The sequence below is a fragment of the Mesoplodon densirostris genome, chromosome 13 (assembly GCF_025265405.1).
Source record: "Mesoplodon densirostris isolate mMesDen1 chromosome 13, mMesDen1 primary haplotype, whole genome shotgun sequence".
Classification (NCBI taxonomy): Eukaryota; Metazoa; Chordata; class Mammalia; order Artiodactyla; family Ziphiidae; genus Mesoplodon; species Mesoplodon densirostris.
The window spans coordinates 77,433,217-77,457,270 of NC_082673.1; the positions used below are offsets into that span (position 1 = coordinate 77,433,217).

The 24,054-nt window shown below is 43.3% G+C and overlaps 2 protein-coding genes across 7 annotated transcripts in view; both read left to right on the forward strand.

Moving 5' to 3' along the window:
- NTAQ1 (N-terminal glutamine amidase 1) overlaps positions 1–24,054 on the forward strand; it is a 171,724-nt gene that overhangs the window by 12,807 nt on the left and 134,863 nt on the right. Inside the window, exon 6 of one of the 6 annotated variants that reach the window (XM_060115652.1) lies at positions 18,873–19,055. The exons of 4 other annotated variants lie outside the window; for them this stretch is intronic. In XM_060115652.1, the coding sequence (XP_059971635.1) occupies positions 18,873–18,907 (35 nt within the window). In that variant the 3' untranslated portion in view covers positions 18,908–19,055. Of the gene's footprint in view, positions 1–613; positions 1,307–18,872; positions 19,056–24,054 lie in introns of those variants that run through there. One more of the 6 variants, XM_060115647.1, reaches the window with a different exon arrangement.
- Positions 9,170–12,969, forward strand: LOC132501072 (protein lin-9 homolog). Its single transcript, XM_060116526.1, has 2 exons — positions 9,170–9,181; positions 11,017–12,969. Exons 1-2 carry the CDS (start codon positions 9,170–9,172, stop codon positions 11,983–11,985), a joined length of 981 nt encoding a protein of 326 aa, XP_059972509.1. The 3' UTR covers positions 11,986–12,969.

Sequence of the window (24,054 nt, forward strand, 5' to 3'; positions counted from 1 at the left end):
AGCTGTATCCAGTAAACTGGCAGTTTGCTTATTTATGCATTTTTTCATTTAACTTTTTATTTTGAAATAACTTTAGACTGCTAGGGAATTGGTTACAACAGTACAGAGAGCTCCTGTATACCTCTTACTCAGATTCCAGGGGGATCTGAGAAAACCATAGTGTAATTATCTAAATCAAGAAAATAATAAATCAGTATGAAAATATTGACACAGTACTGTTAACTTATAGACTTTACTTAAATTTTGTAACTTTTCCCCCTATTTCTGTTTTCTGGTCCAGAATCGAACTCAGGATATTACATGTAGCTGTCATGTCTCCTCATCTCATTCTCCTTCAATCTGTGACAATTTTTTTTTTCTTCTTTACAACTTTTACCCTTTTGAAGGGTACCGGTCATTGACTATGTATAGTGTCCCTCAGTTTGGGTTTGTGTGATGTTTTGTCATGATTAGATTGATGTTATACATTTGAGACAAGAATACCAGAGAAGTGATATTGACCCCTTGTGAAACATTTGAATAATTTTCCCTACTTTTGGTCTTCTGGGTTGTTTTATTGCTGTTAAGCCAGAATTGTGCTTTCAGTGGACATTTCTTTCATGTATTTTTGTAGATTCCAAAATGAACCTGAATGATTTTATCAGTATGGATCCTGAGGTAGGATGGGGAGCCGTCTACTCACTGTCTGAATTTGTACATCGGTTTGGCAGTCAGAACTACTGAACTTGACCTCTGGATGTAGTGCCATGGAGAAATTCTAGGACGTGAACAATCCACCCCTTCATCTGAGAGAGCAAACGTTATGATGGTACATTTGGCTTGGAATTATGCTTTCCTCTTTTAATTCAATTGAGTTGAAGCATAAGTGAACAAAAGAATAGATAGAAACAATTTTTTTTTGGTATGTCAGGTTGAAACTTGATGTAGTTGCTCAGATATTCCTACTGCTCATTTGTTAAAAAATGTGAAGACTTATGCCAGTAATTGCTTTTGTTATGATAAATGTGTGGAGTTTGTGTCTGTTTTGGATGGTTCATGTCTCTCCAGTTATACTGTAAGCTCCTTGAGGGCAGGGCTGTGGCCCGTTGCTCTGTGAATCTCTAATGCCCATAAAAGGTGCCCGTAAAATGTTTGCTAGTGACTGTGCTGCTGCCTGAAGAGGGCCGATGTTGTGAGCTCAATCAGCAATAAGTATTAGTCTTTCTGGACCATTCATTCTGTTCTTAGCAAAGATTGCAGCCCTCTCAGGCTTAAGTGTTGTTCGGCCTATTTATATATGTTTTTAAATAAAATTGACCTAAATTAATTTTGTTTTGAAGATTTTGTGTCCCTCTTTGATAATCTGGGATACCCAAGAATGTCTCAATTATAGATGGGAACCATTGCTTTAAAATACATTGATCAGTCTTCTTTCCTGAAGATGTTTTGGAAATTTGGCTTTCATCATATAATTCCAGATAAAAGATGTTTGGCATTAAACCAGCATATAGCACCAGCTCTCATTCATGTCCTCCATGGTTCTGTTGTAAAAATGAGCAGATTTCTTCTCATAGGGCTGTGCAGACTTTTGCTCTTAGATGAGTCTTCTGCTTACTCAGAAACTTCCATTCAAATCCTCTGCCTTGTGCTCTGGAGGGACACCTGCAGTCATTTCCTCAGGAGTCAGTCAGTCAGTCAGTATAAGGAAAGACCATATATCCATTTGGCTCGGCTGACCTGGAAGATGCTGGGAGAAAGTGAATCAACTTTGGTAAGAGGAATACAGATACAACCTAAATTATTTTTGTAAGTTAGAGTTAAATATAGACCCTAAACTTAGATAACTTTGTTGAGTTTCAGATGGTCATTTAAAAAGTATGTGACTACAATAAAGAAGATAGATTTTGGCAGGTTGTACCACACAGAAATACTTTGCCCTGAGCAAAAAGAATTCAGAGACCCCAAAGGATTGTGATCTGATTTACAAATTGCATTTTTTGGAGCTTTTTTTTTTTCCCCCCTGCCAGTTTATGAGCAGGTTTCCAATCTGGTATTCAAAATTATGTCTAGTGCAGACCAGTCAGACAATCTTGTGTGTGTAAGCTTGAACTTTCCAGCCACCTTGCCTTGAAATTGAAAACCCCCTACTTCTAACCAGTGTGATGAGCAAGGTTTATAGTTATGTTAACGTATCCAGTGGCTGTTGTCATGACTTGTTAGAAGCAATAGAGGACATCTGTTATTTCTGCCTACCACTCCTACAGTGCCCTTTGGGGAACTCTTCTTTGTGTATATCATATATCATATATAGTCCTAGTGGCCCATAAATAGAGGCATGTAGCCTAAACCAGGCCAGGGTTGGACCCCACCCCTGGACAAGTCTAGGAATAGCCTGTCACAGTGTTCTCTGGAATTGCCGTATTGACATTAAGAGAGGATAATTCTCTGTCCATCAGGACTGCTGGGCTAGGGCCCCTGGGAGTTTGGGGCTGCTGGTGGGTATCTTGACTGGCACAGAAGAAAGGCCTGCCTGCATAATGCGCCCGAGCAGAGCGGGAGCCCCAAGGGCATTTCCGAGTGCCTGGATCTTTCTTTGCTTCAAACCAACCCCAGTTTTCGAACTTGGCTGTCATGCAAACCAGTGGGTTCTTTTTTCTCTTCAGTTTGTGTGAGTTGGATCGCTGTCATGTTTAACTGAAAGGTAAGCTCCCTTGCAAGATTTTTCTTCAGAATTGTTGATTTTATCAGGAACTGTTTCTTTTGTCTCTCTGTGCTTAATTTTTCTCTGAGGTCAGATTTGCTTCTCTTTTTATACTCAGTATGTGTGAGAGAACTGAATAAATACTAATAAATGCTGTTTGGAAAGAGGAACTTTCAAGAAAAGCAGGGGACTAAAATAGAATTTGTAGTTGACTATGAAAATAAGAGAAATAAGGTATCTCTGAGAATCTGACGGAAAGCAAATACACAATATAAAATGTCTCCCAGGTCAATAGAACTGACTGTACCTGATTGTGGGTATTACCGTGGCTTTTACAAGTGATTGTGTCTTCCAGAGGAAGGGTTTGTTAGCAGTAGAAGTAAAGACAAACGCTTTTTTGTGTGTGGTTTTTCTCAGTTTAATTTTTAATTATTTAAAAATAGATGGCACATGCACATTGTACAAATGCAAAAGATATAAAAAGGTATATAGTGAAAAGTACTCTTCCCTCCCATTCTTACCTTCAGTTTTCTGATCTCCCTACCCAGAAACAACCTGTTTTCAGTTTCTTTTCTATCCTTACAGGAATTTTTTTATGCCCATGGAAGCATATAGCATTATGTATTGAATTCTGGGGTTTTCTTCTTCCCGCAAATGGTTAACACAAATGGTATTGTTCTGCATTTTACTTTTTAAAGTTAAAATAACTTTTTAAAGTTAATATATTTGGATATTTTCCAGTCAGTACATGTTGAGTTTCCTCTTTCCTTTTAAGGGATACATTGTATTCTGTGGTGTGCATGGTCCATAATTGAACAGTCCTGAAGTTGTTGTAGTCTTTTGGTATGATCCCCCCCCCCAAAAAAAAAAAGTTCCAGGAGTATTTTTGGCCATGTGTCTTTATAGCAATTTCTGAGATAGATTTTGGAGGTATAGACTGCTAATTGTCTCACCGAATCCATTCTCCTTTTTTTTCTAGAAAAAGGGATACAAATGTTTTCTATAAAGGGCCAAACAGTAAATATTTTAGGCTTTGCAGGCTATAAGGTCTCAGCTGTAGCTGCTCAACTCGGCCTTTGTAGCTGGTAAGCAGCCATAGACGATATGTAAATGAATGGATGCGGCTGGGCTCCAGGAAAACTTTGTTTATAAAATGTGGGGGCTCAAGGATTTGACCCTTGGGCTACAGTTTGCTGTCCCTTGTTTCAGAGTCACATAGGTGCAGCTGGCCTTATGGCTGCTCTGCCAGGGACTACATTTCCCAGTGTCCTTTGCAGCTAGGTATAGCCATGTGACCAGGTTCTCACCGTAGGAATGCAAGGGAGGGGTGTGCGTCACTTACAGGGCTGACTTGCGGGACGTTGCCCACCCACTCCCTCACACCTCTCCCGCCTTTCCTACTGGATGATATGATGGTGACTAGAATGACCTTGGAAGCCACCCACTGAAGAATGCAGAGCCACCATCAACCTGGGTTCCTGAATGACCCTATGGAGCCGAGCTGCAGGCCTGCCTGAAAAGTATATTGTAGAGCTGTTCCATAAGAGACACACTTGTGTATTTTTTTAAGTCACAGAGTCATTGGTGAGTCTTGATTCTGCAGTTTAGCCCTCCCTAGTTAATACAGTGCCCATTCAGGACTTGTCACAGGGTATTTTTACTGGGTTGGAAATGAGCCTTTGTGATATTCCATGTGGAGTTAGATCTGCAGTGTTTTTGTGTAAGCTGCCCCTTAAGTGTCCTGGAGTGTTTGTGGGATTATTGCCCTTTGCAGAATGTTCAGGAACACTGAACGCAGATATCCATCCATACCTCTTACTTTGCATGAGGTTCAAGAGCCTTGTGGGAAAGAAGCCAAATGAATCCTGTCCTCATTTACAGTTCAGACATGTGTGGGCCTATCTGATGGACTAGGGGTCCTCAGAGCTATCCTAGCTAGAGGAGAGGAAAACGGATTCCTGAGGGAAAATCACTCTTGAGTGAGGAAGACACCTGGCTGAGTGGACCAGACCTGGCAACGAGGCCTGGTGGTTAGAGGGACCACTGGTGGCAGGTACAGTGTGAGGTGTGCTTCCTCATTGCTCACCCTTCATGCGGTGCACCCCTTTCCTTGCTCTCTCACCCTCTTGAAAGCCCTTTCCTCTGGGAATGAAGGGAAAGAACTGTGTCACTAGGGGCCCAACACGGCTCTGTGGGAACCTTGCAAGTAGCTGGTCTTGGGCATCAAAGGAGAACAGTGGAGGCCAGTGGCCTGAGAGGTTGGAATTCTGGTGGTTGAGTGGTTGGCTCAGAGCAACGGAGCAGAAGCATGATAAAGCCTGAAGGCTGTGGCTCTGAGTTTCTGTGAATCCCCATTTCATCAGGACTTTTTTTTGGTTGCTGTTCAATTCAAATAGACACTTACTGAGCCTATGTTAAATGGGGGCATGGTTAAGAGAGGCCCCTCTTCTGTCTGTGTACAATTCCTGCCACTCTGTTTATCCTCATATGTCTCACTGTTCTTTTACCGTTATTCAAACTCCTATAATGGATGGTAACCTTGTTCAGAAGCTCAGACTCTTCTTAGAAAGTTGTTAGTAGAGTGATGGTCACAACTAGTGGAGAATCTGCTTCATTTTCTGAAAAAAACAAAACACTGATCTGGACTCGTTGCTTCCCATAAAGATGCTGGGCTCATCTGGAGCTTCAGTCATAGGCTCTTTAGAAAAACCAGCAATGACGTCTTCTTTACTCCGAAGTTCTTTACTCCAATCTTTACTCCAAAAGTTCTCTGCGGGAAGAGAATAATAATCAACAGTGGCCTCAGTGACTTCTTCCTCAGAGCTCAGGGTGTTTAATTTCACCTCAGTAAAGCGCAAGTCTGCACGTTATCCAAATGCAAGTCAGTGGTAGTTTCTTCATCTTCAGTGAAGCCTGCCTTGATCAGTGGTCAAGGCTGGTCGGTCAGTGGTCGACTCTAGGTCTGTGATGAATTCCGGGAGTCGTGTGGGGTTGGGCACAGCCAGGGAGAACCAGGCAGAGGGGAGGAAGGCCTTCCTGAGCAGGATGCTGATGCCAGCGGGGAGCACGGGGGCTTGTGAAGGTGAGGAGGCTGAGCGTGTCTCCATCTTATCAGGACTTCGAAATAGAAAATGACCTTATATAGGATTCACAAGCTAGTGGGGGGCTTGCGTACATTCAGTTTATAATAGCAAGCACCCCTGACAATTCATAGAAGTTCTTGGTGAAGAATGCTTATTAAAAAGCTGGACTTAGTTTTGGTGAATATGCGCTTAAATCATGAAGAGTTGGGATTACTATAAAAGTGAAAAGTTTGTACTCACTGGTGGTTGGAAGCCTGGGACATACCAGGTACTTACCATTCGGGGAAGGGGAAGTCATAGTCATTTGCCTTGAACACATTTGGAGAACAGAGTTAGAAGTTACAGGCAGGTTCCCTCCCTCCCTCCCTCCCTCTATCCACCCACCCAGCGTGTATTACATGCCTACTGTTTGCAAAGTTAGGCCCTGATGAATAAGGCAGAACTGTCCTAAGAGGAGACATGCAGAGTGCTCAGGTTCAAGGGACAAGAACCTCTGTCCTTTATTATTATGTCTTTTATTACCTCACTTTCATTAGCATGTAAAGCAGAGGGCCAGCCGCCTTTGAGGAGCCTGTTGTATAGAAATCTTTTGGTAAAGACTTGGTACTTAAAGATTGCACTTTGAACAAATATATAAGCCAAAATGAAGGACTTTTCTGTAATTATTTAAAAGGATCTTGAAGGAAGAAGTGATTATTCAAGTACAGAACCAGAAAATTCGGAAACACATGAGCATCCCTAGGACCAGAAAGACAAATTCAGCCTGAACCAGAATTATTCACTTAGTTCCCCTAGTTGGGGGTTACCATCAGCTCTTCAGTGAGCAAGATCTGGAGACTTATGTTGGCACCATTGCCTCTTCTGTGTAGTAGTTAGTTGTAGGTGTATATCAGTAATATATAGTTGAGTCTGTAGTACTCATTCTGGAGGCTAGTGACAGTTTCTCTGAGCAAGTCCTTTCGCCACCTTCATAGGACACTGAGTGAAAGAAGCTGTCTAGTTATAACTGCAGTGAGCTGTTCAAGCTGAATGCTGTAAATATTATAGACCAGCTTCTGATACTCAGTGTGGGCAAAAGGTGCTAAGTAGTCCCCCATACTGCATTATCTTTCAGCATGTGGCACACAGTAGATGCTTAATAAACATTTGCTACATGAATGAATATATATTTATGAGGTTCTCTCAGTGTATTTCCATTAGCGCTGCTAGTTATAAAATCGATGAAATGATGTGTAGTTGTGCACATAAAACAGCTGCAGCCAGTCGATTAGGTTGAATTTGGTTGTCTCACAACTGTTACCACCTCTTGGCAGAGAAATGACAGAAATGTGCTGTGGGGGAGCTTCTCTCTCAGCCTATTCTTTTGCCCTTTGTCCCACTGTGCTCCCTCCCAATCCTGTTTGGACATTATTTGTGCCATTTCTAAGAAGAGGATTCAGAAGTGTCCCAACTAATGAGAACATTTTGTCAGGGTATCTCCTTCCCTGTGTGCCATGACTGAAGAGACAGGGGGAAGGAACAATACACAATACCCCTGTATTTCACCATGGTGAACCGCAGAGTAAACTTAGCCCCTTGAAATATAGCAAGGGTGCTGGGGCTTGAATATTTGTATCCCCCCTACCCCACTCCCCGAATTCATATGGTGTAATCCTAACCCCCAAAGGTGGTGGTATTAGGAGGTGTGTGTGTGTGTGTGTGTGTGTGTGTGAGAGAGAGAGATTAGATTAGGAGGGTGGGGCCCTCATGAATGGATTAGTGGTGCTAGAAAAGAGATCTCCCGAAGCTCCTTCTACTCTGTGAGGACACAACGAGAAGTCTGCGACCTGTGATTTTACCCAACCATGCTGGCACCCTGATTGGACTTGCAGCCTCCAGAACTGTGAGCAATAAATTTCTGTTGCTTATAAGCTACCCAGTCTGTGGTATTTTGTTATAGCAGCCCAAATGGACTAAGACTAAGGGTTCCTAACCTGGAGTCCTAACACACATTGAGTGTGTATATGAGTATATTTTCCTGGAGAGAGGATACATAGCTTGTATTACCTGTTTATTCATTTAACAATATTTATTATTATTTTTATCTATTGAGGGCCTACTCTATAACCTTAGGCTCCAGGTTAGATGCTGGTAACTGAAACCAGAATAGCTTTTGCTCTCTTTTAGCTTACAGGCTGATGATGGAGACTGACATCAGTCAAAGAATCACACAGATGGCTGTACAATTGCAACTGTGAAAGTGCTTTCAAGGAATGGTACCAGTTCTATGAGAACATGTAATGGGGGAAATTAGCTGGTTAAAGGAGGTTGGGAGGCTTCTTGAGGAAGTATTTCATCCTTTCAAACAAATAGCTCCTACTATGTGCCAAGCACTGTTCCTGCCCTGGTGATTCAGCAGTGAAGAAGACAAGCCCCTGCACTCATAGAGCTCACATTCTGGTGGAGAAGACAGACAATGGACATATACTGTGTGTGGAAGAATGGTTGCTATTTACCAAATTGGAGAAGATTGTGGGTGGAGCACTCCTGGGGAGGAAGATCAGGAGTTTTATTTTGGACATCTTAAATTTGAGATGGCAGTTTGATGTCTAAGAGGAGATGTCAGATAGGAGTTGGATAAAGGAGACTGGGATTCAAGGGAGATGTTCAGGCTGGGAATATGAAATGGGGAGACCCCAGTTAATAGACGGTATTTAAAGGCACAGGACTCAGAAGATCACTGAGAGAATGAGTGTAGACAGAGAAGAAGTAGGGGGACATAGCCCTGGGAGCTTTTACATCTAGAGGTCAGGAGATGAAGAGACACCAGAAGGAGGACAGAGGTAAGGGTTGGTCAGGGAGGGAAGAGAAGACAAAGAAAGCTCAGAGAAGAAAGTGATTCAGCAGGGAGAGAGGGCTCTGACGCATCAGATGTTGATGATCAGTTGAGTAAGCTGAGGACTGAGATGACCGTTGGCTTCGGCAATGTCTTCAGAGGTCTTCAGAGCAAGTTCAGAGGAGTGATAGGGATGAAAGCCTACTTGAAATGGTTCAGGAGGGAAAGGGAAGAAGGAGGCAGAGTGGTGTGGTAAAAGGAACAGAGAAGTGGGGCAGTACTGGGGGGGCATGGGTCAAGGGGGACAGCTCTGAACCTGGCCGTCACCCAGTTCTGCCTTTATAATGAACAAATTTACCAGTTCTAGCCCTCCAGAGAGACTTCTAGGGACATCAAAGACCTGTCCTCTAGGCCTGTTGTTCTCATGCAGGGCAAACACTGCTCCGTTCTTGACTAGATCCATCCCTTGGTTCATGCAGCCTTCCTCAGCATTGACATGGAGGAAAGAAAGCTGGATGGCCCCAGAGGTATGGTCATCTCTTGGTACCTGTGAGGGATTGGTTCCAGGATCCCCCACGGATACCACGCTCCATGGTTGCTCAAGTACCTCATGTAAAATGGCACAATACAGTCGGCCCTCAGTAACCATGGGTTCCACATCAGTGGACTCAACCAACCATGGATAGAAAGCTGCAGATTGAAATCCACAGATGCGGAACCTGTGGATAGCGGGCCGGCTGTATTTCATCAATGCAATTCCTATCAAATTACCAATGGCATTCTTCACAGAACTAAAACCAAAAAAAAAATCTTAAAATTTGTATGGAGACATAGAAGACCCCGAATAGACAAAGCAATCTTGAGGAAAAAAAAAAGGAGCTGGAGGGATCAGGCTCCATTACTTCAGACTGTACTACAGGGCTACAGTAATCAAGACAATATGGTACTGGCACAAAAACAGAAATATAGATCAATGGAACAGGATAGAAAGCCCAGGGATAAACCCACGTACCTGTGGTCAACTAATCTATGACAAAGGAGGCAAGAATATACAATGGAGAAAAGACAGTCTCTTCAATAAGTGGTGCTGGCAAAACTGGACAGCTACATGTAAAAAAATGAAATTAGAACACTCCCTAACACCATACACAGAAATAAACTCAAAATGGATTGGAGACCTAAATGTAAGGCCAGACACTATAAAACTCTTAGAGGAAAACAGGAAGAACCCTCTCACATAAATTACAGCGAGATCTTTTTTGACCCATCTTCTACAGTAATGGAAATAAAAATAAGCAAATGGGACCTAATGAAACTTAAAAGCTTTTGCACAGTGAAGGAAACCATAAGATGAAAAGACAACCCTCAGAATGGGAGAAAATATTTGCGAACGAATCAACGGACAAAGGATTAATCTCCAAAATTTACAAGTAGCTCATGCAGCTCAATATCAAAAGAACAACCCAATCCAAACATGGGCAGAAGACCTAAATAGACATTTCTCCAAAGAAGATATACAGATGGCCAACAAACGCATGAAAGGATGCTCAGCATCACTAATCATTAGAGAAATGAAAATCAAAACTACAATGAGGTATCACCTTACTCCGGTCAGAATGGCCATCATTAAAAAATCTACAAACAGCAAATGCTGGAGAGGGTGTGGAGAAAAGCGAACCCTCTTGCACTGTTGGTGGGAATGTAAATTGATACAGCTATTACGGAGAACAGTATGGAGGTTCCTTTAAAAACTAAAAATAGAATTACTATATGACCGAGCAATCCCACTACTGGGCATATATCCAGAGGAAACCATAACTTAAAAAGACACATGCACCCCAGTGTTCACTGTGGCACTATTTACAATAGCCAGGTCATGGAAGCAACCTAAATGCCCATTGACAGGCGAATGGATAAAGAAGATGTGGTACATACATACAATGGAATATTACTCAGCCATAAAAAATGGTCATTTGTAGAGACGCAGATGGACCTAGAGGCTGTCATACAGAGTGAAGTAAGTCAGAGAAAAACATACCGTCTATTAACGCATATATGTGGAATTTAGAAAAATGGTACAGGTGAACCTGTTTGCAAGGCAGAAGTAGAGACACAGATGTAGAGAACAAATGTATGGACACCAGGGTGGGGGAAAAGGGGGTGGGATGAATTGGGAGATCGGGATTGACATATATACGCTGGTATGTATAAAATAGATGACTAATGAGAATCTGCTGTATGGCACAGGGAACTCCACTTCGCTGTACGGTGGAAACTAACACAACATTGTAAGTCAGCTATACCCCAATTTAAAAAAAAAATAACTTAAGGGGGCGCCCGCCAGCACCAGTGTCCTCGTGGTTGAACAAGCTCCCAGAAATGGCTGACACAAGTCTCTCTTGCCCCCCGGTAAGCTCCACTTGGCTCCTGCCTCTCAGGGAGGCTCTCCAAGATCAGCAGCACGATTACGTGGTGTTCATGATGGTCTGTTCACTGGACAGATAGATGCTGTGGATACCCTTAATGCTACTTATAGAGTAACTTTTGATAGGGCAGGGCTTGGAACTCATACTATCCCTGACTATGAAGTTCTTAGTAATGAGCCTCATGAGACGATGCCTATTGCTGCCTTTGGACAAAAACAGCGACCTTCTCGATTTTTTATGACTCCACCACGGTTACATTATACTCCTCCTCTCCAGTCACCAATTACAGATAATGACCCCTTATTAGGACAGTCACCTTGGAGAAGTAAAATTTCTGGCTCTGACACAGAAACGTTAGGTGGTTTTCCAGTAGAGTTCCTTATCCAAGTGACCAGATTATCAAAAATTCTCATGATTAAAAAGGAACATATCAAGAAATTAAGGGAAATGAACACAGAAGCAGAAAAACTGAAATCATATTCCATGCCCATTGGAATTGAATTTCAGCGGAGATATGCAACGATTGTTCTAGAGCTTGAACAACTGAACAAGGACCTAAACAAAGTTTTGCATAAAGTTCAACAGTACTGCTATGAGCTTGCTCCAGACCAAGGGCTCCAGCCTGCAGATCAGCCGACAGATATGAGACGAAGGTGTGAGGAAGAAGCACAGGAAATTGTTCGGCATGCAAATTCCTCAACAGGACAGCCCTGTGTTGAAAATGAAAATCTGACAGACTTAATCTCCAGGCTTACAGCTATTTTGTTACAAATTAAGTGTCTGGCAGAAGGAGGAGACCTGAATTCCTTTGAATTTAAATCACTTACAGATTCATTAAATGATATCAAGAGTACAATAGATGCTTCTAATATCAGTTGCTTTCAGAATAATGTAGAAATTCATGTTGCACATATTCAGAGTGGCCTGAGCCAGATGGGAAACTTACATGCCTTTGCAGCAAATAACACCAACAGAGACTGAATAGAAGATTTAATTATTCCAATTGCATAGGACATTGTTTTTGAGAAGTTCTCTTCCTTTATATAGGCTTCCAACACCAAATAACCTAACTGCTGGAAAAGAAGAGAAATTTAAATCTCCAAATAAGGCATTTTAATATACTGTACTGCTTCTTAAACCAGCATTGCTGACCAGCATTATATTTATTTTTCTTTTATTATTCAGCTGCAGTAGCACTGCTTATGTTACATATGTTTATTAGCAAGTACTTTTAAACTGAAAATGTCTGAACATAATATAATTTCATGGAAGAATATGTTGACCATCTTTTTAACGTGCATGAATTCAACCCAACCCATGCAGACAACTACTGCAGTGGAGAACGTGAAGAAACATGGCCTTTTTGTGCATTATGCATGGCAATGTGGAAATTCCATCTAGAAAATTACAACTCCAGTTCATTTAGTTGATCACCGCCTCAGTCTTCAAAAGATAACATCATGAGATATGGGAAGTCCTCATTTTTAGGAAGCCACTGGAATATAGGTGGGAAATATGGACTTTACAAGTATATATGATATATACTTGCAATGTGACATGGTTCTATAGATCATTTTATAATAATAAATATTTTAATTTATCATAATTTATAAAAGAAACCTTTGTTGTTTGTCTGTTGAAAGAAAATGAAGGAGCAGGAAAGAAACATTACTGCAAGATGCTTAAATTCAGCAAATGGATTTTGCATGTCTCTTCCCATCAAGTCAGGGGGAGATGTGCTATTGTTATGGGATTTATTTTTAAAGAAAAAAGACTGATAACACACTATTTTCATATTTTTTGTTTATTTGCACAACTCATGAACCAGATTACTGGTTAAAATCCAACAGTTACACAATTTTTAAAGTAAAAAGATTTTATAAGGAAAACAAATATAATAGCCAGTGCTAGGAAATGGAGAAAAAGGTTTGTATTTGGTTGTGGGCTTTTTTGGGTTTTGGTTTTTTAAGGAAAACCCTGCCTAAGGTGTTAATCTTGTAAAAAGTGTGTATTTGGAATTTTCTCTGTTTTAATATAGAACATTGTAAAGTCAAAATAAAATAAATTGTTTTCATATTTGGAGTTTAAGATATAGCTGTAGAAGTGGCTTTGATTCTTTTAGATGTCTCATAAAATGAGACTTTTTATATGTTAATGTATAATAAAACTGAAACAAGATTATTTTCCATTTGAAATTTTTGTATAGTTTAAAAATGCTTCCATATTCTTTGTTGGTATTGTGCCACTGCAGAACTTTAGTGCAGAGTTTATATTTAGCTAAACTGTTATGTTAATTAAATGCATAAATCTTTTATTCTTAATATTTGTAATTCTAAATAAATTGATCTATGAAAATTAAAAAAAAAAAAAAAATAACTTAAGGGAAAAAAAAAGTGCGCAGATGTGGAACCGGTGGAGAGCAGACCGGCTGTGTTTCATCCGGGTCGTGGAGAAGCCTTGCCACCGCCACTAATAGGTTCCCTGCTTTTTTCCTTGTCCCCTTTCCACCTTTCAGTGTTTTTTGCACAAAGCAGCCAGAGTGATCTTTTAAAACTATAAAGCAAATCATCTCCCTTCCCTTCTTTTTTTTTTTTTTTTTTTTTTTTTTTTTTTTTTTTGCTGTACGCGGGCCTCTCACTGCTGTGGCCTCTCCCGTTGCGGAGCACAGGCTCCGGACACACAGGCCCCGCGGCCATGGCTCGCGGGCCCAGCCGCTCCGCGGCACGTGGGATCCTCCGGGATCGGGGCACGAACCCGTGTCCCCTGCATCGGCAGGCGGACTCCCAACCACTGCGCCACCAGGGAGGCCCCTCCCTTCCCTTCTTTAAAACCACCAGCACCACCACTTCACACTGGTTTCAACATGTACTTAAGGTAAAATCCACTGTTCTTACTCTGGCCCACAAGGCCCTGCGGGGTCTGAATTGGCTGCCTCTGATTCCAGCTCCACCACTCCCAGCCATTCCCCGTCCTGCCTCCCCTGTGAGGTTTCTGTCTCTGAGCAGGATGCACTCACTCCTTCCTGAGGGACCTCGTGTTCCATTTGCTCTGATTGGACCCCTTCCCGACATATTTTCTCTTGGCTGTTAGCTCCCTGACAGGTCAACTAATCCTTCCCTGGTCATGTGTCGGAAGCTGCCTGCCCCAGTCAGCGTCAGGCTACTTCACCACTTTTTTTCCTTCATAGTAATTATCACTATCTGAAATGATTTTGTGTATTTATTTGTGTAAACTCTGTTTTTTTATTTTATTTTATTTTATTTTTGTGGTACGCGGGCCTCTCACTGCTGTGGCCTCTCCCGTTGCGGAGCACAGGCTCCGGACACGCAGGCTCAGCAGCCATGGCTCACGGGCCCAGCCGCTCCACGGCATGTGGGATCTTCCCAGACCGGGGCACGAACCCGCGTCCCCTGCATCGGCAGGCGGACTCTCAACCACTGCGCCACCAGGGAAGCCCTAAACTCTGTTTTCTATTTCTTTTCACCAGCCTGTGAGCTCTCTCTGCCTTGCCTAGTACAGTGTCTGCCACAGTGTAGGCACTCAACAAATGTGCCTCAAATATTTAATGAAGGAACAATTCCTGTTACTGCAGGGGTCTGGAAGGTCAGGTCTCCTCCCATCCCCCCCAGGATCTCTGGGTAATGCTGGAAAAGTGCTGCTAAATTCTTGCTCTTTGCATTTTTCCCTTTGACTGGATTCTGTTCTTTTTTCAGATTATACTGTCCTTTTGCAAACAGTACTGTTTAGAAAAGGTATATAGGGCCTCCCTGGTGGCGCAGTGGTTAAGAGTCCGCCTGCCGATGCAGGGGATATGGGTTCGTGCCCCGGTCTGGGAGGATCCCATATGCCGCGGAGCGGCTGGGCCCGTGAGCCATGGCCGCTGGGCCTGCGCATCCGGAGCCTGTGCTCCGCAACGGGAGAGGCCACAACAGTGAGAGGCCCACATACAGCAAAAAGAAAAAAAAAAAAAAAAAAAGAAAAGGTATATAATTCTCATTTAGGTTGTACTGTCCTTTTTCTTTAGCAGTCTCGCAAGCCTCCACTCCAAGCCCTACTATTCTTTCACCTTTTGGTCTAGAAAGCACATTACAGATGACTTCCAGAGATAGCAGAGATTATCACGAGTTGATTGAATCAGTGTCACTGTCACACTCTTGGTGGGTTCCTCACTGTGGTCACCTGTTGCAAACATATATTGAAAGCACCTTGTCCTCTGTGTCTGGTCGTGACAGTTGGGGATCACACTACTTTTTCCTTCCTTCTTCTAAGCTGACCACATAGCCTGGCATCAGAGAATTAACTGTTTCTTTCACTCTCTCAGTCCAAGGAGAGCATGGCTTTCACCATGAGCTACGGCAGGCATCTGTTAGAGCCAGGCTTTTAATAACAACCATTTGTTAACAAGGGAGCAGTCGTAGCAGAATTTCACTTAGAGTCAGTAGGCAATCTTTCCTGTGGTTTCCATGGGGATCTGGTATTTTAGAGCAATTTCTGGGAAGAACATTGGAAAGAAATTGAGGGGCAAAATGTTAATAATGTCACTGTTCTGGCACACACCGTTTCTAGAACCACGGGCAATGGATGAGTCACTTCCCACCCAAGGCCCACAGGGTGCGGAGCTGTGTGTGACCTCCTTGGGGCCAGGTGTGGAGGAAACCTAGTGCCTGCACTCAGAATACAGGAAAAATCAGATTTGAGTACTTAGTCCCCATTGTAGCTGTGCTTTTGTTAGTCACTTGCTGTGTGACCTTGAGGAAGTCACTTAACCTCTCTGGGCCTTCATTGCTTCACTTAAGAAAGAGTTATTTTGAGGCTCAGATGAGACTGTGTGTGTGTGTCTGAGAGAGGGAGAGGGAATTTTTCATAACTCTGAAAGGTAACGTGTTTTGAATAGCTAACACTTACTGTGTGCCTAGTAGGTGCTAGATAGCCCTTCTAAGTCCTGTATGTGTACTAACCCATTTAATCCTTAAAACAACAATGTAAGGTAGATAACTGTTACTCTCCCCATGTTGCAGATAGGGAAACCAAGGCACAGTGAATTAAAGTAACTTACCCAAAGCCACATAGCTAGTGAGTGGCAGAGGCAAGATTTGAATCCAGATAATCCCACGTTAGGACCAGGCTGCCATCATCTTTACCCAGTTCCCAGTTCACCTCCACATTCTGTAAGCAAATTCCAGTCTCTAGAGAGGTGTTCTCTATCGTGGGGCAGGAATGGGGCATCCAGTTTCCCCGTGGCCTGGGCAAAGTGTCTTTCAAAGCTATCTACCTGAATTAACCAACTTTGTAGTTACTGCAAACAATGTTTATCAATTAATTTCAAACTTTGTGAGCTTAAGATTTGCTGGAGAGTTTGTTAAAAAAAGAAAAAAATGCAGATGCTCAGAACCCTCCCTGAGGGATGCTGATTCAGTAAGCATACCAGTCAGGCTTCAGTTGCAGGTAACAGAAGTCACTCTTGCTGCTTGAAGCCGAAAAGGATTTGATTCAAAGTCACAGAGAAGGGAAGCAAACATTTGGAGAGCAGGGTGATTGGGTGTAGCAGCCAGAGATGCTTCGCTACTCTCCCTTGGTGCCTGGACCCGTGAATTCTGGCAGCACCGTCATGGCTTACTGCATTCTTTAGGACAGGACCTCAGTATCACCAGGTGGTGTCTCCCAGCTGGTACTGTGCCTCAGCCTTCAATAGGTCATTTATTCTACCATCCAGAAGATCAGCTACTTCTGGGTTATAGGGAGCACTGTAAAACCAGAGAATCCTGGGGGCACCGCTTCACTGACTTACTTCTTTTGCTGTAAGTGGATTCGTGATTAGAAGTAATGTTGGCTTTGAGTAAGTCACTTTAACTCACTGTACTTATTTACATGAATCTCCAATGCCAAATTCCAGAGGCTGTGACATTCCATTTCATAGTTTCCTATAATCTGACAGTGGTTGTATTTCCAGATAGATACTTTAATAGTCATCCTGCTTGTTCCTGATGCTATTGAATGTCAAGAGAAATATATCACAGGGATTTTTATTTCAAAACTTGGAATGCAAGATGTACTTCTTAAATATCTAAGGCATTAGGCATTTTTTTTAATTAAAAAAATTTTTTTTTTATTTTTGACTGTGTTGGGTCTTCGTTGCTGCCCGCGGGCTTTCTCTAGTTGCAGCGAGCGGGGGCTACTCTTCACTGAGGTGCGCGGGCTTCTCATTGCGATGGCTTCTCTTGTGGAGCACAGGCTCCAGGTGTGAGGGCTTCAGTAGTTGTGGATCGTGGGCTCTAGAACAGGCTCAGTTAGTTCTGGCGCCCGGGCTGAGTTGCTCCGCGGCATGTGGGATCTTCCCAGACCAGGGCTCGAACCCATGTCCCCTGCATTGGCAGGCAGATTCTTAACTACTGCGCCACCAGGGAAGCCCCGAATTAGGCATTTTTAAGTAAACAAAATTACAAAGAAGTGTTGCTGAACTTGATTACATAATTACCTCATTACGGGAAATAATTATTTTGGTCAGTTCTGAACAATATCAATCCTTACGGGAATTAAACCAGAATAAAGTATATACTTGGAATCTTTACTGAGTATTGAAGGAGAAGCCAGGACTTGTTCTATATGATTACCTCAGGGTGAAACAAAAAAGATATTTAGCGCATCCTTTAAAAAACAATGTCACTTTAAAGACCCTTTCGCTTTCCCATCCTCTTAGCTCTGTCACTTAAATGATGTTGCCACTTATTAAACTTCTAGGTATCTTGGAAATTTTCAAAAATCAAAAAATCAATTTGTTTCAAACTCTATGGAAGGTAATCGAGATAATTTATTTGTAAAAATGACCTATGCGCATACCTTTGGCTTAGTAATTCCCCTTCTAGGGATTTATCTTACAGATATACTGCACATATGTAAGATGATGGATAAACAAGGTTACTCAGTGTAACAACAAAACACATTGGAAACCACCTACTGGCTCACCCACTGGGAACTGATGAAACGAATTATAATATAGCTATGGAAGAAAACATTATGAAGCTATGAAAACAAATGAGGAAGGTTATGTTTCTTAAGCTGAGTAGTGGTGTTTTTATTCTTTATCTTAAGCTTATGTTATATTCTTTTGCATGTATTAGATATTTAGTAAAATTAAATTTAAAAAGCAAGTGAAAAAGTGTATTAAAAGGGGCTTCCCTGGTGGCGCAGTGGTTGAGTGTCCGCCTGCCGATGCAGGGGACACGGGTTCGTGCCCTGGTCCGGGAAGATCCCACATGCCGCAGAGCGGCTGGGCCCGTGAGCCATGGCTGCTGAGCCTGGGCATCCAGAGCCTGTGCTCCACAACGGGAGAGGCCACAACAGTGAGAGGCCCGCGTACCGCAAAAAAAAAAAAAAAAGTGTATTAAAAGAGAAAAATTATGTGTGCAGAATATCTGAAAGAATATCCAACATCCAAAACAAACTGGTAATGTTAGTGGCCTCTGGACAGGAGAACTGGGTGGCTGTTGTCAGAGGAGGGAGGGAAACATATACCCCTTTGTGTTTTGTTTTTTGTTTTTTGTTTTTTTTTTTTGCGGTATGCAGGCCTCTCACTGTTGTGGCCTCTCCCGTTGCGGAGCACAGGCTCCGGACACGCAGGCTCAGCGGCCATGGCTCACGGGCCCAGCCACTCCGCGGCATGTGGGATCTAACCAGACTGGGGCACGAACCCGTGTCCCCTGCATCGGCAGGCGGACTCTCAACCACTGCGCCACCAGGGAAGCCCCTCCCTTTGTGTTTTTAAGAGTCGTGAGCCCTGTGAATATATTACTCATTAAAAATAAAAAATGTATAAACCACACCTTCCCTCACACATTTACCCACATGACTTTTTTTTTTAATAAACACAGCTTTTAACAGGTACAGCCTCAGATGCTGTCTGTAGTGAAAGCTGCATTGGCCAGTTGCACAAGAAGCCGGGATGTGTGACACACACTTACAGAGATTGCCGGCAGTGTTGTCGGGATGAGAGACTGAGGAACGCGGAAGAATTCCCCAAATTGTTTTTCTATTGTACTGCTCTAAGCCTTTTGTCCAGCTGATCTAACCTTTGATTTGGCTGCTGTGAATAAAGGTGAGACGTTTAAATGACTGGCTGACGAGCTGTTTGTGCACTGGTGAAGGGTGTTTCGGTGCCTTATATGGCTTTGAGCTGCAGTTTGGGTGCAGGGAGGCTCAGGAAGCATGAGCTATGCAGAGAGAAAACCTTCTTAATAGGTGTCTCTTGATTTCTCTTAATCTTAAAATTACCCCTTGCGGGAACCCATAATGATAGCCAACATTTATTGGGCACTCATTTTGTAGCAGGCACTGGTCAAAGCTACTGATTGTGTATAAAATGATTAATCCTTGGACTTCTCTGGTGGCGCAGTGGTTAAGAATCCGCCTGCCAATGCAGGGGACATGGGTTCGAGCCCTGGTCTGGGAAGATCCCACATGCTGCGGAGCAACTAAGCCCGTGCACCACAACTACTGAAGCCCACGTGCCTAGAGCCTGTGCTCCGCAACAAGGGAAGCCACCGCAATGAGAAGCCCGTGCACCACAACAGTAGCCCCCGCTCCCCGCAACTAGAGAAAGCCTGCATGCAGCAACGAAGACCCAGTACAGCCAAAATTAATTAAATAAATAAATTTATTTTAAAAAAAGAAAAGATTAATCCTTACAACAGCCTTATGAGGTAGGGATTATTATTATCTCTGTTTCTCAGATGAGGAAACAGCTGTGGACAATGTTTCCAAAGGAGCACGGTTACTGCTCAGACGAACGTGATCTGAACCTGGGTCTGACTCCAGAATTACTGTCCCCTAAGATGACAGTCCAGTCACATTGGAATAAATCCAAAGATGAAGTTAGGGCACTGCTTCTCAAGCTGGTCTCAGGACTGAGATGCTGGGTGGATTATAGAAGTGAGAGCCTAAGGAAGTAATGGGGTGGTCTGTCTTTGGAATGTGGGGTGTCTTTACTGCATGAGAGCCTCGAACCTCAAGATGAGATTCAGGGCTTAACCTTGTAGGAAAAAAAGGGGCCACAGGGGCAAGCTCTTAAACAGGGGAGAGATGTAGGGAAACTAGCATTTTGTAGGGTGTCCTTGAACTGTGGTTGTCAGGTGGGGGCTGGCAGAGAGGGGACCAGAGGGAAGAGGCCTCCACATGCAAACAGATGGGGGTCAGGACTATGGAGGCCGTCATGGAAATGGGAGGAAGGATGGGTCTGGGAGATTTTGTTTTGAGGATTTGGTCAGGCTCACACCAGTTGAAGGTTGATGAGGAAGCAGGAGATAAGAGCATGCTTAAGATGCTCTATCATGCAGGGGTGCATAGAGGAGATGCTTCATCGTACTTGTACATTCGGGTGCGTTTAATGCATCCGCCACATACTCTGCTCAGGGCTTCCCGAGTCTCGCGTTTATCCGCCAATACAGTTCTTCTAGAAGGTGTAGCAGATGCTGTCAATCCCTCCCTCCCGTATAGTGCCCATCTCCCCTTACTCTTCCTCACCTGAGTGAAGCCCTTGTGCGTCCGTGAAGGGCTTTCCCTGGTCCTAATGCACTTGGCCCTGGCTCAGGCCGGCTGGAAGCAGGGAGGACTTAACACGCCCAGGGCAGCCTTCAGCTGCTGATGTGCTGGAGCTGGTGGATAAATGCTTCTGCTTTTTTTCTCCTCAAAGGGTAGAGCTCTGAGTGGGGTGCTGCACCCTCTCCCAGGGGTCCCCAGCAGGGTCGAGCCCCTGCTAGCCACTCAACACCTGCTCAGCAACCTGCTTCCTTGCCTCTCCTGACTCACTTCCCCACTCCTTGCTGGTGCTTCCTGGGATCCCCCGTCTCAAGGTCTGCTTTGGGGGAACCCAGCCTAAGGCTGTTGACAGATGATACTAGCTAGGCCCAGAGAGGTTATTTCACCTCTTCAAGCTTACAAATCCTGTCTGTAGGAAATCTAGGATTTTAATTCAGCTGTCCTAAACCCAGTGGGCTCCTGATGTTATTTTCTGCTAACCTGTTTTGTATCTGCTGTAACAACTCCCTGAGTCTTTTTACATGTCTGGCTTTCCTACTAGAGGCTGGCCAGTTAGACTCCAGTATAAACTAATAAAAGACAGAAACTATGATCCCGATCATTTTGTAACCAAGATCAACAAGAACAGCGTCTTTCACAGACAGCTGCTCAGTGAGGATTTGTTGAAAGGAAGAGACGGAGCGAGAGGAAGGCGGAGGCAAAGGCAGGTGGGCGCACAACATTGGAGCGAGGATTAGAGTCTCCAGGCATCCTGGCCTGGGCCCTGAGGGCGACTTGCCTCGAAGGAGACCATGGTGAGAGGGTCAAAAGCAGAAGACCCAGAGGAGGCACAGCAGCGAGCAGAAAAATTGGTGGAGAACTAAAAAAATACTTTTTCTGGAAATCACTTATGAGGAAAGATAAACCTAACGAAATAGTCCTTTATAGTGCATGTAAGGGGAGTTTTTTTTTAATTTATTTTTTGTTTTTAATATGAGATGAGTAATCTCAGCTTTGTAGGAAAAACATAAGATGGGTTCTCACCCAAGGGTAAGCTCTACAAATCAGATACTCCAGGGCAGTATTTTCAAACTGTGCTTTACAAGGCAGTAGGACTTCTAAGGATCGCTCAAGAAGAGGTTAGTAGATCATAAAAATTGATTAATACTTACTGAACTTTAATTAGACCATGGACCAAGCCCTAGGCTATGTCTTGGGCTGCATTATGGCATTTAATCCTCCCAGTTACCCTTTGGTAGGTACTGCTATCATCCCTGCCTTACAGATGAGGAAGCTGATGCTCAAATTGGTCACCCAGCAAGTAAGTGAACCAGGTGGGATTTAGCCCCCAGGTTATTTGACTCTGGAGCCCATGACCTTCACAGGCAGGGCTGTAGGTACCCTCCTCCCCACCCCTTGGCCAGCCACACTCTCCCTCCACCAGAACTGAAGCTCGGATTTTGACACATGGACAGCAAGCTGGGGAATGGGAACTACACTGCTGGTTAGGGGTTTGGAGAGAGTGCATTAAAATGTGCCACACTTTGATTGCCTTCTCTAGAAGTCTTGGAGCTTTGCTTTCCCACTGTGCAGGGGAGTTTTAAAATGCATTTTGATGAATGCATTCTGCTCTCTTGGTACACAAGGGGGAGCATTGAGCACAGGAATGGGAATAACATTGCTACAGGGAGTGAGTTCTTGCTCTTTACCGGAAAGAGTTTCTCTCTCTTTCTCTTTCTCTCTCAATAGGATTTCCTAAGAACAAAACCAGTTTTCTGCCTAATCACAATACTATTATTATCATGTGCAAGAAGTTAATATTGATGAAACCATATTATCTAATACACTGTCTATATTCAGATTTCCCCAAATATTGCCAAAATGTCCTTTATTGCTTTTTCTTTTTCTTTTCTTTTGATCCAGAATCAATTTTGTATTCTCTTAATATTAGATCATGGTCATTTTTCTGAAATATTTTGGTGCAAAATGTTCATAATTTTTACTGGCTATTTACCATCCCATGAAGCTGATTTGTCATGATTTATTAATAAATTTCTCTTTGGTTATTCCTGTTATAAGCATAACATGGTGTTAAGCAGGGCTTTTCCTTTCTCAATTTTGACTCAGGCACCAATTCAATAGATATCAGATTGCAAAGTGAGAGTGAGACTGATAATCATATATGGCATTCACCAAGTGTCACAGGTCAGGTTCCTCGGAAAAGCCTCCTGATGGCGATTTTTGTACAGGAGGTTTATTGAAGAGTGTTTGGGGATCAACACCTATGGAGCAATAAAGGAAGTGGTGCTGGAAGAAGGAATAGTTGAACTTTGATGCAGTCACTGCAAAGGCCTCAGCTGGCCCTCTGCTAGCTCTGGAGCTGAGATGGTCTTGCAGAATTGTTCCCTATTGGAGCAAGGAGGTTGGGTCCTTTTACCTCTACCCAGACCAGTCACTGGATGCAGATTGCCCCTGGGAAGTGACCATGACCTTGGGTGAGATAGCTAGCTTAGCCCAATTTTCAAAGAGACTCAGGGTGGCAGTGAGGGCCTCAGTCCTGTGGGGAGATCTGGGCAGAGACCACAGCATCCACTACACCAGGGGAATTCTCATGGAACTGTTTTCTAAGTCCTGGATCCCTGCAGCCAGACTGAATACACAAGTGGGCGTGTGGAAATTGGCGGAGGGTGGAGAGATGCTATTGGAGAGAGCCTTGCATGTTGGGACTCCTCCCTCCCTCCCCAGGGGAAAGGCCAGGGTACTACCTCCTTATCTGAAAGTGTATGATGGGGGCTTCCTCAGGACCACGTATTGAGCTTGAGATGTTTTTTTCTACTGTTGGGGGCAAAGAGAAGTGGCTAGACTGGCCTGCGGCAGCAGGACACAGAGGGTGGTGTTCGGTTCTGCCCTCCCAGGGTTTGCTGGGGCAAAGGACGAGAGAGTGTTTCCTAGGATTCAAATGTGAGTCACTTGGGAGAGAGAGTAATAGGCTAGAGCTATTTTTAAAAATATATTTAAAAAAAGTCCTCTAAGACTCACAAGAAGTTGCAAAAATAAAACAGAGAGTTCCCGTGTGCCCTTCACCCAGCCTTCCCCAACGATAACATCTTACATAACCATAGTGCATTTTCAAAACTAGGGAATTGACATTGACAATGGTACACTGTCTTGGTTTTTATCATTTTTTACATTCACGTGTGTATGTATTACTATGAAATTTTATCACATGTATAGATTTGTAGATTTATGTAATTACCACCACAGTCAGGATACATAGTTGCCCCATAACCAGGAAGAAACTCCCTCACACTCCATCTTTGCAGTCAGACCCTCCAGCGGACCCTATTCCCTGGCAATGACTGATCTCTTCTCCATCACTATAATTTTATCATTGGAAGAGTGTTACATAGTAGAATCATGCAGTGTGTAACCTTTTGAGATTGGCTTTTTTCACTCGGCAGAAATAACAGCCTTGAGTTCCAGCCATGTTGTTGCACGTATCAATAGTTTATTCTTTTTTATAGCTTAGTAGTATTTAAT